This window comes from Ornithorhynchus anatinus, chromosome X3, assembly GCF_004115215.2.
Source record: "Ornithorhynchus anatinus isolate Pmale09 chromosome X3, mOrnAna1.pri.v4, whole genome shotgun sequence".
Lineage (NCBI taxonomy): Eukaryota > Metazoa > Chordata > Mammalia > Monotremata > Ornithorhynchidae > Ornithorhynchus > Ornithorhynchus anatinus.
In genome coordinates, this window is record NC_041751.1 from 27,235,839 (window position 1) to 27,254,872 (window position 19,034).

The 19,034-nt window shown below is 47.0% G+C and overlaps 1 protein-coding gene across 2 annotated transcripts in view; it reads right to left on the reverse strand.

Annotated features, from left to right (window-relative positions):
* MAN2A1 (mannosidase alpha class 2A member 1) overlaps positions 1-16,541 on the reverse strand; it is a 159,213-nt gene extending 142,672 nt beyond the window's left edge. For both annotated transcript variants that reach the window (XM_029053956.2, XM_039910655.1), the window contains exon 1: positions 16,390-16,541. In XM_029053956.2, coding sequence (XP_028909789.1) covers positions 16,390-16,524 — 135 coding nt within the window. In that variant the 5' untranslated portion in view covers positions 16,525-16,541. The remainder of the gene's footprint in view (positions 1-16,389) is intronic.
* Positions 16,542-19,034: the final 2,493 nt, after the last annotated feature.

The window sequence follows — 19,034 nt, forward strand, 5'->3', positions numbered from 1 at the left end:
CAGCACTTAGTACTGGGGCTAATATAGTAGGCACTTAAATATGAATTTTAAAAAGTTGTCTTTTCAGTTGTTTTTAGATATGTAGCATGGTCTAGTGGAAAGACTGTGGGTTTAGGAGTCAAAGGACCTGGGTTCTAATCCCCACTCCGCTAATGATAATAATCGTGGTACTTGCTAAGCGCTTACTGTGTGCCAGGCACTGTACTAATTCATTCATTCATTCAATAGTATTTACTGAGCGCTTACTATGTGCAGAGCACTGTACTAAGCGCTTGGGATGAACAGGTCGGCAACAGATAGAGACAGTCCCTGCCATTTGATGGGCTTACAGTCTAATCGGGGGAGATGGACAGACAAGAACAATGGCAATAAATAGAGTCGAGGGGAAGAACATCTCGTAAAAACAGTGGCAACTAAATAGAATCAAGGCGATGTACAATTCATTAACAAAATAAATAGGGTCATGGAAATATATACAGTTGAGCAGACGAGTACAGTGCTGTGGGGAGGGGAAGGGAGAGGTGGAGGAGCAGAGGGAGTAGAGGGAGAAGGGAGCTCAGTCTGGGAAGGCCTCTTGGAGAAGGTGAGTTTTAAGTAGGGTTTTGAAGAGGGGAATTCACTGGGGTGGATACAAGCAAATAGGGTTGGATACAACCAAACTGGGTTGAACACAGTCCCTGTCCCACATAAGGCTCACAGTCTTAATCCCCATTTTATGGAAGGAGAGACCCCAGGCACAGAGAAATGATTTGCCCACAGTCACACACAGCAGACAAGTGGCAGAGCCAGAATTAGAACCCTTGACCTTCTGTCTCCCAGGCCCATGCTCTATCCATTACACCATGCTACTTCTCTGCTATTTGCCTGCTGCCTGACCTTGGGACAACTCTGTGCCTCAGTTTCCTCATCTGTAATATGGGGATTCAATACCTGTTCTCCCTCAGATTGTGAGCCCCATGTGGAACCAAGACTATGTCTGACCTTATTATCTTGTATCTACCCCAGTGCTTAGAACTGGGATTGGCACATACTCTAATGATAATTATTATTATTATGTATGATGTACAATATCTCATCTTTCCTTGCACTTGTTGCCAAACCTTTCTTCACCTTATTTGTAGACAGTGGCCCCTGCAAGACCAGGCATCATGTCTAATTCTCACCTGTGTATTTTTCCCAGTACTCAGTACTATGCTCTGCTCACAGTTATCACTTCATAAATACTATTACAACTACTGTCCAAATAGGCTGCCATCCACAGGACACAGCTTCTGCTCCAGGTCCAGGTTTCTGGGATGCTATTAACAACAGAAATCGAGGCAAATAAAGGGCTTAGCATTCCCAGTAAGGGGAGGGAAGGAATGGGTCTCTCAGAGACTGGTCCCATCTGTGCACCTGTCTACAGACTGTTGTACTGTACTCTCCCAAGCACTTAGTACAGTGCTGCTCTGCACACAAGTGCTCAATAAGTATCATTGATCGACTGAGTACTGTCCTTCCACCCTCATGGTGGCATGGGGAGGGGAATGTCTGTCAGGTGTGAGGAGGCAGAGCACAATGTCTGCCACGTGCCTGCTGTGTGACCTGAGGCAAGCCTCATCTGTAAAATGAGGTTGAAAACCACGAGCCCCATGTGGGACAGGGACCCTGTCCAACTTGATTACGTTGTATCTACCTCCAGTGCTTAGAAAAGTGTTTGGCACACGGTAAGCACTTAAATACCATAATTATTATTATTTGGTTGGGGGGAGAGGAATTTAAGAGGAGACCTTTGACTCTTTAACCCATGGTATTTATTGAGCGCTATGTGCAGAGCATAAACTTTCTTCCTCTGACCAAATGACTCTGAACTGAGCTATCAACCAACCTCATACCTTGCCAGCAAATACCCTGGCTAAAATGGGTGAATGAAGCCAAAAAAAAAAAAGGGGGGGGGGGGGGGAAGTTGTCCAGGCTCAACTAGTGCCTCTATAAGTAGTTTTAGGAAACATTACTTGCCTGCAACAATCTAACAAGCTTGCGAAGTGAAAATAATGTTGGTATTTGTTAAGCGCTTACTATGTGCAGAGCACTGTTCTAAGTGCAGGGGTAGATACAGGGTAATCAGGTCGTCCCACATGAGGCTCACAGTTAATCCCCATTTTACAGATGAGGTAACTGAGGCACAGAGAAGTTAAGTGACTTGCCCACAGTCACACAGCTGCCAAGTGGCAGAGCCGGGATTTGAACCCATGGACTCTGACTCCCAAGCCCCGACTCTTTCCACTGAGCCACGGAAAATGATACAGTAAAGACAACTACTTAATCTTCTAGATTCCCTTTGGAACCTAGCCTTCTTCATCCCTCTCATAGACTGTAAGCCCGTCAAACGGCAGGGACTGTCTCTGTTGCCGACTTGTTCATTCCAAGCGCTTAGTACAGTGCTCTGCACATAGTAAGCGCTCAATACTATTGAATGAATCTTTCCCCAATTCTCTGTCCAGTCCTTTTGTTCCATGGAAAGTAACCTTTTTTATTCATTTCTCCCACTTCCAACCCCATGCAACTACTTATCTCAATAAATTTTCTACTCGTTAGACAGCAAGGTCACAGCTGACGCAGCGTAGCTGAAAACCTGTTCAAAACTGGTCTAGCAGGAGAATTAAAGTTCAAGCACAAAACTCTCCCAAACGAACAGAGAAGCAGCATGGCCTAGTGAAAAAGCACATGCCTGGGAGGCAGAGGACCTGGGTACTGATCCTGGCTCTGCCACTTGTCTGATGTGTGACCTTGGGGGAGTCACTTCACTGCTCTGTGCTTCAGTTTCCTTCTCTGTAAAATGGGGATTAAGACCTTAAGCCCCATGTGGGACACACTGTACCCAATCCAATTAATTTGTATCTACCCCAGTGTTTAGTACTGTGCTTGGCACACAAGAAGCTGTTAAATACCATACCAAAAAAAAAAAAAACTAAAAAAAACAAGCACTATTTGGGCATTCTGAGAGAAGTTGAGCTCCTCTGCCAGGAGTATGAATGTCCTCCCCAAGGGAAGGAGGTGGAATACTCCTTAGGGAGTAACTTCAGGAAGCAGTTAGTTGAGATTCCTGGGTTAAACTGTATTTCTGGTCTGCTTTTTTTTTTTTGGCATTTAAGAACTTACTATGTGCTGGGCATTGTACTAAGCACTGGGGTAGATACAAGTCAATCAAGTTGGACACAGTCCCTGTCCCATATAGGGCACACAGCTTTAGTCCCCATTTCACAGATGAGGTAACAGGCACAGAGAAGTTAAGTGACTTGCCGAGGTCACACAGCAGACAAGTGGGGAGTCAGGATTAGAACCCAGCTGCTTCTGACTCCCAGGTACATGCTCTATCCACTAAGCCACACTGATTCTCTGCTCCCAGTTGAGGCCACAACAAAAAGAGCTTCCACGTGACAAAGCATTTCTCTGCTTCAACTATATCTGGGTAAAAGGAAAGATAGGGTGTTCTATTTTGGAGTTATTTGTAGAGTAAACCCTTAAACGCTTTTCCTGCAAGGCAAAGCCTTAAAATGGCCATATGAGTAAACCTACGGTGACTGGTTTCTAGTAATCCATCAATCAAGTTTAACATTTACAGCTTTAAACTAGGTTGTGACTGGAATCTCGAATCACACACCTTCATTGTATTGCTCCAAGCACAGAAACCCTAATTTTGGTCCTCATTTACCTATTTATCACCATTCTCATGAAAGGAAAGCTTCAGAGCCTAATAACTTCATATCTGCTAGCCTACTCTCCATTTCACACTATACCTCTGATCCAATCTAACTTCCTCCAAGGTCACCCCAATTAAATAGAGCAGACTCCCATCCTTCCTAAATGTGTTAAAAAAACAAAAAACTCCACACCTCGATTGGGGGGGAAAAAAAGTAATCCGCCTGAGGTTGCTCTCCCTTGAAACAGTCTAGCACGCGCATGTGTGCACACACACACGCACATATAACAGGAGTGTTCATTTTGGTTATAAGGTCGAAGTTTCAAAGATCTGTGCCAACCAACAAGTAGGAAACTGACTTCCAAATTACTATCTGATCTACATCCAAGTTTGTTAGTGGGCATGCAAAGACAGGTTTTAATGCTCCTAAATTATTTCTCCTAAACATCCTTGCAAGAGGACAGAGAAGGAGAATTTCACACTTGCTAACTGAAAACTCACGTGCCTAAGAATTAAAAAAAAAAATGCAGGTTAATCATTGAGCTTTTCACTCAAACTGGTAGACACTGATAGCAGTACTTTTGTACCTGAAAATGGCATTTCTGAAATCTATGTTTCTTCTTTTTTTATATTTAAGTGCTTACTATGTGCCACACACTGTATTAAGTTCTGGGGTAGATTCAAGGTAATCAGGTTGGATCCAGTCTCTGTCCCACATGGGGTTCACAGTTTTAATCCCCATTTTACAGAGGAGGTAACAGGCACAGAGAGATTAAGTGACTTGCCCAATGTCACAGCAGACAAGTGCAGGAAGCAGGATTAGAACCCAGGTCTTTCTGACTCCTGGGCCTGTGTCCTATCCAGTATGTTGCACTGCTCCTCATCTGTTCTTCAGATGTGGAGCACCATTACAGATCACAGCCTGTAAACCCCCTTCTAGTCTGTAAGCTCCCGGAGGGCTGAACTGTACCTTCCAAACACTTAGTACAGTGTTCTGCACACAGTAAGTGCTCAATAAATGATTGAATGAATGGGCAGGGATCGTGTTTACCTACTCTTTTGTACTGTAGTTCCCAAGAACCACTGAGGCTGATTTAAGAAGAGGTAGAACTGGATGTCATAGATTTTATTACTACAAAAACTTCCAAAGCATAACATTTCCATTGCCTTAAACACTGCTAACAACAAGAATTCAAGCATTGTCGACCATTCCAAGATTTTCCAGACAAGGACTTGCCAAAATGTTTGACAGTTTTCTCACGAGAATCAGGTAGGAAAAATTGGACTTCTACAAAGAGGGAAAAGAAAAATATCAGTGAAATTAACATATTATTTTGCAATGAAATAATCCTATCCAGCAATATAGTGTTGAGAAATAAGTGAGTTGAGGCTGGTATTTGGCTACCAATTCTCTGTTCCAGCTGCCCAGACATTTTTAAAGACGACTTTGGCAACATCAATCCTAATTCCTCAACATACCTATATCTGCATGCTGAAGGAGCATGTTACAATCATCCTCCTCTAGACTTGTCCTGAAGTGCATCTAGAAGGGAAGGGAAGAACTAAATGATTTCTAGACTGTAAGCTCACTGTGGGAAGGGAACAGGTCTACCAACTCCATTATATGGTACTCCCAAGCATCTGGAAGCAGCATGGTGTAGTACATAGAGCACGGGTATGGGAGTCAGAAGGTCATGGGATCTAATTCCAGCTCCACCACTTGTCTGCTGTGTGACCTGGAGCAAGGCTCTTCACTTCTCTGTGCCTTAGTCTCACCTCCCAATTTGTAAATGAGAACTGTGTCCAACCCAATTTGCTTATATCCAACCCCAACGCTTAGTACAGTGCCCGGCACACAGTAAGCACTTCAATACCATTTAGTACAGTGCTATGCACACAGTAAGCGCTCAAATACAATTAAACCTATGCCCTCGGTATTGGATTCCATTCCTTCTTCCCAATAAGTTTGTTGGTTCAATCTTCAACAGCCTCAGCAAGACTGTCTCCCGACTTGACTCTTTTACATAGATTTACAAGGCATATTGTTGTTGAACACCATGATTTCCATTTTGCAATTGCAGCTCATCTCCCCCGATTGATTTATTTCAGTCAAGTTGGTTTCAGGTTCACTGAGCTCATTGAAAACATCATTGAGTTCTTATAATAGGCCATTAAGCAAACTTAGATTTGGTACTTTCAATATTTTCTCTTAGCTGCAAGAGGGAGAGTGTGCTCGGTAGCCAAGTATTGTGAGCAAAATCCAGTTTGTTCTCGGTTTGTAATGCAATTTGAGATCATTTTTGATTTGGCTTACTATGAGTGATTGACAAAGAATTGTGTGAGGAAAGTTAATGGATGGTAGGTTTCCAAGATCTTGAAATCTTATCAACAGTATTATCTCTTAAAAAGCAGTTCAGGTTTAGTGAAAAGAGCCTGTTGTGTGACTTTGGGAATATCACTTCTCTGTGTCTCATCTGTAAAAATAGGAATTCTTTACCTGTTCACATGCTTCCTTAGAGGATGATCGCCATGTGGAATGGGGAATGTATCCAACTTGCTAATATTCTACCCCAGCGCCTAGTACAGTACTAGACACATAGTAAGAACTTAAATGCCACCACTATTATTCCTTTCCATTCAAAATAAAACATTCCCAAATTCTGTCCTTCCCCTGACTTCCCCATCACTGTAGACAGCACCACAATCCTCCCTGTCTCATAAGCCCATAACCTTGGCATTATCCTGGACTCACCTCTCTCATTCCACCCACATATTACACTTGTCACCAAATCCTGTTGGCTCAACATTCACATCGCTAAAATTTGCCCTTTCCTCTCCATGCAAACTGCTCCCACATTGATCCAAGCATTCATCCTATGCTCCCTTGACTACTGCAGTCTCCTTGCTCATTTCCCTTCCTTTCTCCCCCCAACTCCAGTCCATACTTCCCTTCTGCCTGGATCATTTTTCTGCAAAACTATTCCATCCTTGTGTCCCCACTCCTCAGGAACCTCTAGTGGCTGTCCATCCACCTCCACATCAAACTCTCTGCCATCAGCTTTAAAGCACTCAGTCACCTCAGCCCTCTTATCTTACCTCACCAATTTCCTCCTACAACCCAGCATGCTTGTTAAGCTCCTGGAATGTGTCACCCTGCTCACTGCACCTCCATCTTGTCTACCTCTCCACCAACCCCTGGCCTACATCCTGAGCACAGGCCTGGGAGTCAGAAGGTCATGTGTTCTAATCCCAGATCCACCACTTGTCTACTGTGTGACTTTGGGGAAGTCACTTCACTTCTCTGGGCCTCAGTTATCTCATCTGTAAAATGGGGATCGAGACAGAGCCCCACTTGGGACAGGAACTACGTCCAACCCGATTTGCTTGAATCTACTCCAGCGCTTAGTACAGTGACTGGCACAGAGTAAGTGCTTAAATACCGTAATTATTATCCTGCCTCTCCCCCTTCACATCATTCTCCCCACTTAAAAACCCTTATTAAAAATCACATCTCCAAGAGGCTTTCCCCAACAAAGCCCTCATTTCCCCTACTCCCTCTCCCTTGCGCATCACCCTTGAACTTGGATTTGTACCAATTATTCACCCTTCGGCATTTCTGTACATATCTGTAGTTGAATTTAAATTACGTCTCCAGCTCTAGACTGTAAATCCCTTGTGGGTAGGGAATGGGTCTACCAACTCTGGTGTATTGTACTCTGGCCAGTATAAGAGTTCAATAAATGCAATCGATTGATTTAGCTGGATTTGGCTTCCTCCCCAACAGTTTTGTCCCTGTAGTGCCATTCAAAATCCTATCTCCCTACTTTAATGTGGATATGAATGGGTGCTCAACAGTAAAGTACAGCAGGGTACATGCTCTTGTAGGGTTAGCCAAGCTGAAACTGTGTCAAACTAGGGATTGGGGTAGTAGGGAATTATGCAAGAGTCATCCTGGACAAAATGGAGGGGACACCGCAACCAGAGGCCATTAAGACTGGCGAACTGAATGTTCCGCTAGATTGCCCAGAACACCAAGATGGCATATATTGGAAAAAAACAGGAGCAAATTTCTGGGTCAATAAACAGCCATCTTCTGGGGCAACAGTGTATGCTAAGAATAAGCCTAGAGGAAACCCACATCTTGCTACATACGATTTGCTATCTTAATTGTGAAAGTGAAAGCAAACAGCAGCGTCTACGAAATTAGGAGGTTTAGAGAATTTATTGCCCAACGAAGGACAGCTAGCAAGGGGTTACACATTCTTAGAGTACAGTGCTTTGCACACAGTAAGCACTCAAATACGACCAAATGAAAACCTTGCCGTTTACTTACCAGAAATAATAAATGATATTTAAGCGCTTACTATGTGCCAAGCACTGTTCTAAGCTCTGGGATAGATACAAGGTAATCAGGTTAGACACAATCCCTGTTCCACAGGAGGCACTCACTCAATCCCCATTTTACAGATGAGGTAACAGGCACAGAGAAGCGAAGTGACTTGCCCAAGGTCTCACAGCAGACAAGTGGCGGACGACCCCTGACTCCCAAGTCCGTGCTCTTGCCACTAGGCCATGGTGCTTCCCAACCCCAAGCATGCATACAGCTTTCTTCGGCTATTATATGGTATTCTACCCAGACAAATGCATAGCATTGAAAGAACATTCCCTAATTCCACAATAGTCTAACCAAAACACAGATTGAAAACCCACTCTATAGGACAACTATTTCTCAGTAAAGCAAGGAGCCTTGGAGCTACAATTAGAGACACTGGATCTATCTTGAAGGATGTAGAGGCACTGGTGGCTATATTTCTCTGAATAGCAACACATTTGCCACATCAGTACAATAATAAGAGGTACCATTATTATTATGGCATCTGATGAGTGCTTACTATTGCCAAGCACTGGTGTAGATACAAGATAATCAGGTCAGACACATTCCCTGTCCCATATGGGGCTCAGAGTCAAAGGAAGGAGAACAGATATTTAATCCCCATTCTCCTGATGAGGAAACTAAGGCACAGAGGATTTGAGCGACTTGCCCGAAATCACAGCAGGTAAGTAGAAGCAGCGTGGCTTAGTGGAAAGAGCCTGGGTTTGGGAGTCAGGGGTCATGGGTTCTAATCCCATTTCCACCACTTGTCTGTTGTGTGACCTTGGGCAAATCACTTAATTTCTCTGTGCCTCAGTTCTCATCTGTAAAATGGGGATTAAGATTTTGAGTCCCATGTGGGACAACCTAATGACCTATCTACTCCAGTGCTTAGCACATAGTAAGCGCTTAAATACCACCATCATTATTATTATTATTGACAGAGCCAGGATTAGAACCCAGGTCCTCTGATTTAGGCCCAAGCTACTTCCACCAGGTCACGCTGTGAGCCTCGACACAGCCTCTACTTCAATAGGAAGTAGAAACTATTCTTCCAACAAGACACAAGGGAACTTTACTCGTGTAATGGGAGAGAAAGGGTAATCAAGAATGCTTCATTACCAAGTTTGTGAACAGAAAGCTCCAAGTCCCAAGTGCTCTCTGTCTAGGATAATCTCAATATTAAAATGATGTTAGTGTACATGAAAGTCCCATTGGAGTCAGCCAAAACAGATTGATTATGCACCGACTGGCACGCAAGAAATCTTTTTCCACATCACAAGGGAAAGAGCTATTTGCACCAGGTCAGAACACTGGATGTTGCAGTGAAAATTTTTAAAAAAAAGGAATTGTCAACAAAAGCCTAGAAATAATTGTGGAAATATCCATTTCCAAACATGATGCAGAATATCTACTGTGCTGCAAATGCAACCGTACCGGAGGAATTGTTAGACGTAAGGTCACAGCCAAAGCATTGTGTTTTAAAACCATTTCAAAATATGTCTAGCAGAAGAAATGCCTGGAAGGAAACAGATGCTCAAACTACAGTACACAGTGCCGAGAGGCTGGTCTCCCCTACACTCCCCAGAAGCTACTGGGACATTCTGGGAGGCAACTGGCTCCTCTGCCTAGGTGTTCTCTTGAGGAGCTTCAAGAAAATGCTGTTAGCTGAGGTTCCTGGGTTATGTGGTGCTTCAAAGCCGCTCTTGGCTGAGACCACATTAGAAGAGTTTCATTGGTAAAGTATTGATCTCTACTTAACTTACACCTGGGGTAAAAGGAAGCTAAGATGAACTAATTTGGGGTTGTCGTCTAAACCCTTTCCCAGTCACTTCCCCCAGGAAAGGCTGAAGGTGACCACAGCCATTGCTTCCTCATCAGACAATCCAGCCTGGCAATTGCAGTTTTAAGTCAGTGAGCTTTCTGTTGCTATTCTTTCCAATTTAATATTGATTAAATACCAATTTTGGACATTGTCCTGTTTGAGAATCTGGTTTGGCCATAATTACTGGGGCTTTCACAGAGCTTTCAACTGGCTGGAATGTCTAATCATCCAACTTTCTTGAATGGCTAATTTTGGTCTTAGTACAGTGTTAGGCAGCTAAGTGGTCCCAATTTCACTCTTATGAAGCAATTTACTGAAATTATATGTTCTTACATAGTCTTGTCAGCAAATAAAGCAAAAGGGAAAAGGTCATGAAGAAGAAGGGTTAAGGAAGAGATACAGAAAATGGAAGGCAAGAAGAGCACAGATGAAAGCAGAAGGAAAACAGTAGATTGGGATGCCCTGCAAAGACATACCAAAAAAAATGATTAGAGTACTGAAAGTAGTTGAGATCCCACTGTTTCTGCTGTGGCCTCCCAAGGACTTGTGCTAGGACCAATATTTTGTTCTGGGTGGGTTTTTTTTTTTTTAGCATCTTCATAAAGGATCTGGAAGAGCAAGTGTGCAGAGAAGCCTCCAAGACTGTATTTAGATGACCAAGCTGTTCTAAGAGAAACCTCATGAAAATGGGAATAAACTGCAGGAAGATGTCAAAGCTGAGTGGATGAACTGAAAAAACGGCAGATGAGCATCAATGTGAGCATGTACAAGATAAAACACCTAAGGAAAAATAATCCCAAATTCCAACGATAATTGGCTCAGAGCTACCTGTCATGACTCAATAAAGAGACCCTGAAGTCAATCTTGACTGTTCTTTTCAAACTATTAATTGAATGTACAGCCAAAGAATTAAGGTATTTCATATGCAATAAGCCAAATGAAACATCCACCCAATGTTATTAGCTATATGATCCACAGGTGTACAATATTTAAACACCCCATTAAAGAGCTTGATGGCTCCATCAAGATGCCTATCAAAGAAAATTTTTTAGCCTCTACATCACTGATCTGAAGAACATATATGAATGAACAGAGGTATTTTTTACCCAATGGAAATAGGGGAATAGCCAAGCACAGTGTTTTGGAATTTCACTACTTTAAAAAAAACAAACAAGTTAGTTGGCAACCAGTTTTTCTTCTCCACTAGAAGGGGTTCAAAGGTCATTTTTTCTTTTCAGTTGCAAGGACTTTGAAATACTGCACCTAGCTTAGGGTGCAGTCATGATGTATCCTAGGCATTTGGGAAATAATTAGAATAAAACGGCTTTCCTTATGAACACAAATGTACAGAGTCTGGTACTCATCAGAAGAGATTTGATTACCTTCAATCACCCCTACGACTGCACAACTCAAATGGCAAACTGAAGGATTCTCTCAAAATCCTACCTTGATGAGTGCATCTGTTGAAGTTTTGACAGACCCTGGGATGAGAAGAGCTACCAGTACAATGGGATGGTTAAAGCACTACGCATCATTGGCGACACTGTAAAGTAATCCAAAAATACCAGACAAGAATATGTTCAAAATCTCTCCCGAAAATAAGGTTAAACGGATCTGGGGTGCAATCAATGACATTTGAGCACTTACTGTGTGTAGAGCACAGGACTACGCGCTTGGGAAAGTACAGTACAGAGTTGGTAGATATTCCCTGCCCACAATAAGCTTACAGTCTAGAGGGTTTCCAAGTGATGCGATGGATTGCTTCCATAACAGAGGACAAACCGCTACCATATATCTAAAAGGTGATGTATCATCCTTGATGAATTAAAGAGGATGAAGATCAATAAGGATCAATACAAAGCAATATATGAGGACCAAAAACCAAACAGCAGAAATATCTGAGCGATCACAATAGACAAGCTCTGTGGTATACTCTAAATGTGAGTGAATACAATACTGTAATTCAAAACCAAGCCTGACCCTGCAATGCATTCCTAAGAGAATGACATACAAAGACCAAACAAGTTTGAGTTATACTCCCCTTTTTGCCCCCTCAATACATAACCCAAGCCATCCCCAGCACCTGAGAGATTCATCCTCACCTCACCAGGAGGAGAAGTTGACAACTTCTCTCCACAGTCATTGAGCACCTGCTGTGTTCGGAGCACCACACTAAACACTTGGGAGAGATTAAGAGAGGCAGCATGGCTAGTGGACAGAGCACAGGAGAGTTAGAAGGTCATGGCTTCTCTAATCCCAGCTCCACCACTTGTCTGCTGTGTGACCTGGGGCAAGACACTTTGCTTTTCTGTGCCTCAGTTACCTCATCTCTAAAATGGAGAATCAAGACTGAGCCCCACATGAGCTTTCTGTTGTTGCTATTCTTTCTAATTTGCAATACTGGTTAAAATATCAACTTTGGTCATTGTCCAACCTGATTTGCTTGTATCCACCCCAGGGCTTAGTACAGTACCTGGCACAGAGTGCTTAACAGATACCATAATTAAGACAGACAGTCCCTGCTTTCAAGTGTCCTTCCTTTCCCCCCCCCTTCCTCACTCCCCAATGCCCTGTCCTGTGTCACCCTAAATTCAGCCATCCTCTCAAAATGAAAGGCTGCCATCTGTCTAAAAGCCTTCAGCTGTACAAAGCCAGGAGGCCCCGGCAATCAAGAAATTGGAGTTTGTTTCTCCAATACGAATTCAAAAAGACTATCTTCCTTTCCATTTTTATCTTGTACTAGAGGCTCAAAATATTTATATAGACAAAGTGGTTCCCCGAAACCTGAGGCGTGCTGGGTAGCCAGGTAGCTGTAATCTACTATGCAGGTGCAAGGCTCACGTAAAAAGGATTTACAGGATCCAGATGGCACCAGCTGTATCTCCTTCAGCTTTATACAGCTCCTGATGGAGTGAATAGCTTAGAGCTATATGCTCCCACCATTTTCTCCAGAGAATCAGAAGAGAAGGGATGTTCCCAAAGACCAGATGACTGTGCATTCCTAAGAGAAAAGAGTCATGCTAGGTAACAAGGTAAAGCTAAAGTTGGGTCCAAAAGAATGGTCTTCTGGCTAAAGCACAGAATAGCCTTCCTATTCCCCCAAAACATACTACTATCTCTTCTTAGGAGCAGAAGGCTTTTCCTTTGGCTCCATCTTTAGTGATGATGGCTCTTTCCCCCAGTTCCTGTAGTTTTTTTTTTTTTTTTTTTTAAGTCTTGTGGGGAGTCAGGGGGTTGGTATTTACGCACTAATGTGCCAGGCCCTGTATTAACCACTAATCAAGTTGGACACAGTCCAAATCCCACATGGGGCTCACAGTCTTAATCCCCATTTTACAGATGAGGTAGGCACAGAGAAGTGAAGCGACTTTCCCAAGGTCACACAGCCGACAAGCAGCAGAGCTAGGATTAGAACTCACTCCCTTCTGACTCCCAGGCCCATGCTCTTCCCACTAGACCATGCAACCACAGTTTCTCCAATGTCTGCTAAATGACACATGAGGCTGAAATACAAGGATGAGGAGTGGGAGAATGGGACATAGGAACAGTGCAACAAAGAACAGGAAAAGTTTTTAAATCAAAGTAGCAAATATAATGTATTGTTCTTTCCCGGGTTTACCCTCCAGTAGAGGATCAGTGCACAATATGATCGAAAGACAGGAAACCTGAGGGAAAAGGAGAAACCAAGGCCACAGACTGCATTATCATCCCTAAATTATAAAGAGGTCGACTATTATTCCTGCCAGGGAAGTAGCATGGCCTGTTGGAAAGAGCCTAGGCCAGGGAGTCAAAGAACCTGGGTTCAAATCTCCCTCTGCCACTTGCCTGCTGGCTGACCTTGAGCAAGTCACAACTGCTCTGGGCCTCAGTTTTCTCATCTGTAAAATAAGGGTTCAATACCGCTTCTGATTTTTTTTAAATCTACCTCCAGCACTTAGTTCAGTGCTTGGCGCATAGTAAGCACTCAAATACCACAATTACCATTATCATCATTAAGTGCTCCCTCAGGTCAACTAGCAAGTTTTCTGGATGTAGCCCCAAAAAAGAATTCTGCAAAGAGAGAATTACAAAAAACTAGTGAACAATGGAGAATTCAAGCCATATTTTATGCTTTGGAGTAGTTTGAATTCCATTTTAAGTGCAGCTCACTTTAAGTGAAAGTCTCCTAAACTGCTAAATAATGTAATTAGAAAACTTAAGAAATGAGATCTTAAGAGATAATTACAAAGGATATATGGAGGCACTTTAGAGAGATTCCTTAAAGAGCACAGAAGTATGCAAGTTACACTATTTTAGTGACACTAACTTATTAAACCACAAGTCATCTAACATTAGCCTTTTCCTCTTCACCTAACTGGAACACAGTGCTTTTCTACATGCTGATTTCTCTCCCCTCCCCTATTTCAGCTATTACTCTTCTTTTCACATCCACCCCTCCACCCTACCATATGCTACTGGGTGAGGTAATCAAAAAAGCCCCACACACTTGATTCACGTCAAGACTCCTGACGGTTAAGTGTCACTTCACACGCCATCATTTCATTTGGGGGCAATCGACTATTTAAAAGTATCAAGCACATCTTCCCCTCACATTGCTCTCTGGGACAAAGCCAAAAACGCGTCAGTGCTCTGTAGGGACTATGGACGGCGCATTTAAAGATTTCATATGGGCTGGACTGTCAATCGATAGTATTCATTGAGAGCTTACTATGCGCAGAGCCCTTCAGAGTGGGCCACTGTCAAGGGCAGGGGACAGAAAGAGGAGCTCCATCCTACCTCCCATCCCCTACCCCCATTTGTTCATGCCAGATTTCCCACTATGAACTGAGCACTGTACTAAGCACTCAAGGCAGAGGCGGGAGACACGTTCCCTGCCCGCAGGACACTTCATCCTTATGTGGCCACACAAAAGAGTTCCCCCTCTTTTCCGCATCAAGTCTTCCGGATCAATTTACGGCTAACAAACAATAGATCCGAGTTACTCTGATTCCCTTCAAGGACTAGGAAGTCAACTCCCCAGTTTTCGCCCTACGGAATTTCCTCTAAGGGTACAATTACCTCAGACTGAATCTGTACACCACCCTTCTATCACTACACCCCAGCTGCGGGAGGAAGTTTTTACCGCTCCAAACAAAAGCGGGTCTTTCTACATTTTGGTTACTAACTTCGGGAGGCCGAAGCCTCACAGCCTTCAAGCAAGTCGAGTCAATCTGAGAACGACACAGGATCGACCGCCCCGTAGCTTCCAGACGAAGCATAGCAAGCTCTCTTCCTACTTGACACCACGAATGTAACCTAGAGGTGATTAAAAAAAAAGCTGACGTCCCAAGAATCAACCCCCTGCAGATTGTTCAAATCGAACAGGTTCACGGCCCTTCCTACAACTCAGATGTTCTCGAAAAAAGCCAACCCGTCTCCATCGACAGTGGTTGAGTTCCACTGATCCACCGCAAGGTACTCTCGGGGAATGAGCTTCAGGCTGGAGGATTAACCGTTTGTTCACTTAAGACCGAGAGGGCTGTTCACTTGGCTTTGACAGGCAAGGCAGAGCGGCCACACTCCTCGTCCTCGGCTGCGAATGCAGCTCCCCGAGGCAATGGCCAGCCCCAAGGAATAGGAGAAAATCGGGGGCCACGGCTCCATCTCTCAGTGCACTCACCGAGCACGCAGGTTCCCCCTTACCCCCACACTTCTCCAAATTACAACTCCGTCCCCGTCTTCCCCAAAAGGCCTCAGAGAGGCAGAGACGTTTCTTGCAAGTTGCCTCAGTCACCCTGTTTCTCTGACCCCTTCAGCAGGCACCACCTTCCTGCACCTGGAGATGGAGACAAATGGCTGCACCTCCCTCCCTTTCCAGAGGGATAGGAGTTAAAGAAAAAAAAGCCAGACTCCCCCTCAGCCTGGAGGGTGTCCATGGACCTCATCCCTCTCCCCCCACCACCCCCCCATCACACACACACACACACCTTCCTCAATGCTCTAGTAACACACTTCCCACCCCGCCAGCTCTTGGGAGTGGGATGCCCACTGCAACAGGTGGTCACTAAAAGGGAGACACGGGCTCGTCCCTCCACTCGGCCCACATGAAAACAGACCAAGAGGCTTTCCCCCGGAGACCCACCAATCCACATCCCTCCGAGACCCATTCCCCCAGTTCTCCAAGCCCCCCCGAGGCCCAGACCCCTGACCCCCGCCGAGACCCACTCCCCTGGAGGCCCAGAACACCCCAGCCCCCGATCCCCCAACACGGAGACAAACTCCCCGAGACCCAGAAACATCCCCAGAGACCCCTCCTTCCCCTAAGCGATCTACACACTTCCCGGGTTTCCTAGACGCCCCCCCGCCACCTCCTAGTAAACTCAGCCTACCCCCAGAAAAGACAGACACCCGGCCGCCTCGAGATCCATTCCTTCCCCCACCCTAGTCGCTCCTCCAGGGACCCAGAGATAGAGTCCCCCGCAGAGACCCCATTTCTCTTCCTTCCCCTGGAAGATCTCGGCCGTCCCTTACCCTGGCGAAAGTGCCCTCCCGCCGGGGGCTCTTGGGATGGTCCAAGTGGCCTCGGTCCAACATCAGGTAGAGGGAAAAGATAACGACGCAGAAAATCGCGCTGCCGAACACGGTGAACTGGCGGCTCAACTTCATCTTCCAACGGGAGGCTCCGCTCCTCCCCCGGCCGGGGAGAGGCGACCTGCGGACGCCGCGGAGCCGGAGTCCCGGGAATCGCCGCCGCCTTCTACTGCGCGGGGGCCGCCTTTTTCTGTTTCCCCCCGACTTCGGCCCCCGACAGCGTGGCGGCGAAGGAAGGGGAAGGAAAAAGGCAGAGGGGAGGAGGAGGAGAAAGCAGAGAGAGGGGAGGGTCGGTGGAGAGCTCGGTCCCGGATTTCCTGCCCCGGCCGCCCCGCCGAGATCGGAAGGAAAAGTTTTCGCCGCTCCGGCCCGCTCTCCGCTTCCCGTCCCCGACGGGGAGATCGGCCGTCAACCGCCCCCGCCCGGAAGGATCCGAGCCGGTAACTTGGGGGCGCTGCCCCGGGTGTCAACCCCGTCCCCGTCCCCGCTCTCCGGACGGCAAAGCGGCCCCGGGGCCCGCTCGCCAGGGGAGCCACCGGGGGCGGCCCGGACCTCGACCGACCGTCACCCCTTCGCCTCTCCGTCCTCCGCCTCCTCGCAGAGGGTCGGTCCCGCCGCTCGAGGGACCGGGGGGGCGAACCCCCGGGGGGCGGGCGGGCGAGCGAGCGAGCGCCGGATCCGGGCAGGCTGGACGCCCCGCTCCAACTACCCCTCCTCGGGGAGCTGGCACCCCGGCGGCGGCAACGAGAGGAGGAAACTCTTCCTTCTCCCCGGGGCGGGCGGCGGGACACCACTCCCGCTCCCGCTCCCTAGATGGGAGGAGGCACAGAACGGGAGGGGAAGGAGGCAGCGACGGCCCGAAGCCAGCCGCCACCGTTCGCTCGATCGCTGCCGGCTGCCGGCGAGCAACGCCACGCCACCCCCACCCTCCGCCCCTTCCTCCTTTAACGACGCACGGGGAGCGGGGCGGGGCGGGGTCGGGCCGAGGGGGGCGAGGTCCACCAATGGGAAGCCGCCCTGCCCGGACTCCGCCCGGGGGGCGGGGCCGGGCCGGCCCGAGGGGGGCAAGGCCGACCAATGGGAAGGCTCCGTCCCCTGCCCTCCCCCCCCCCCCCCCCCCCCGTCCGGCCCGACTCCCGGGGAGGCCTCCCAAACCCTTGTGCGGGAAGGAAGGGGCGGCGGGGAAGCGGCTTCGGCTCTCGCAGCTGCTTCTTCTCCTTCCGTCCCCGTTTCTCCGGAACGGCCGCGGAGGCTTGCTGAGGAGCGCGGGGTGGAGGGGCCGGCCCGATCAAGCCGGCGCGCGCCTCTCGTCCTCCTAGAGATGATAATAATAATGATAATGTTGGTAGTTGTTAAGCGCTTACTAGTGCAGAGCATTGTTCTAAGCACTGGGGGAGAGACGGGGTGATCAGCTTGTCCCACGTGGGGCTCACATTTTTACTATGTGCAGAGCACGGGGGAGATACGGGGTAATCAGGTTGTCCCACGTGGGGCGCACATTTTCCTTTTTAATTCCCATTTTTACAGATGAGGTGACTGAGGCCCAGAGAGGTGAAGTAATACAAATAATGTTGGTATTTGTTAAGCGCTTATTATGCGCAGAGTACGGTTCTAAGCGCTGGGGTAGATACAGGGTAATCAGGTTGTCCCACGTGAGGCTCACAGTCTTAATCCAACGTGGCTCAGTGGAAAAAGCCCGGGTTTAGGAGTCAGAGGTCATGGGTTCGAATCCCGATTCTGCCCCTTGTCGACTGTGGGCAAGTCACTTCACTCTGCCTCAGTTCCCCCATCTGTAAAATGGGGATGAAGACTGGGGACCTTACGTGGGACAACCTCCTTCCCCTATATCTCCCCCAGCGCTTAGAACAGCGCTCTGCACGTAGTAAGCGCTTAACAAATACCAACATTATTATTAATCCCCATTTCTACAGATTAGGTAACTGAGGCCCAGAGAAGTGACTTGCCCATGGTCACACAGCCGACAAGTGGTGGAGCCGGGATTAGAACTCCTGACCTCCGGCTCCCAAGCCCGGGCTCTTTCCACTGAGCCACGCTGTTTCTCAGAAATGATAATATCGCTACCCCGCAGCTGCGGGTTGGGTCCCCCCTTCTACTCGGGCGGAAAGAAAAGCTCAAAGAAAAAAAGGCTGGAGCGGGCAGAGAAGCTCGTCCGGACCGTAACGTTCCCCACCCCCGCCCCCGAACTTGTAGGCGGAAAGAGAAAGGCAAGAGAACGGTACCGTGCCGGCCGGGGAGCGAAGCAGCGTGGCTCGGTGGAAAGAGCGCGGGCTCGGGAGTCAGAGGTCATGGGTTCTAATCCCGCCTCTGCCGCTCGCCAGATGGGTGACTTTGGGCAAGCCACTTAACTTCTCTGTGGCTCAGTGGCCTCATCTGGAAAATGGGAATTAAGATTGTGAACCCCACGTGGGACAACATGATCACCTTGTATCCCCCAGCGCTTAGAACAGTGCTCTGCACATAGCGCTTAACAAATACCAACATTATTATTATTATACCACTTTACACCCCCCCCCCCCCCGATCCTCCAAACCTAAGTTATGCCCACCGGGGGAAAAAAAACCACC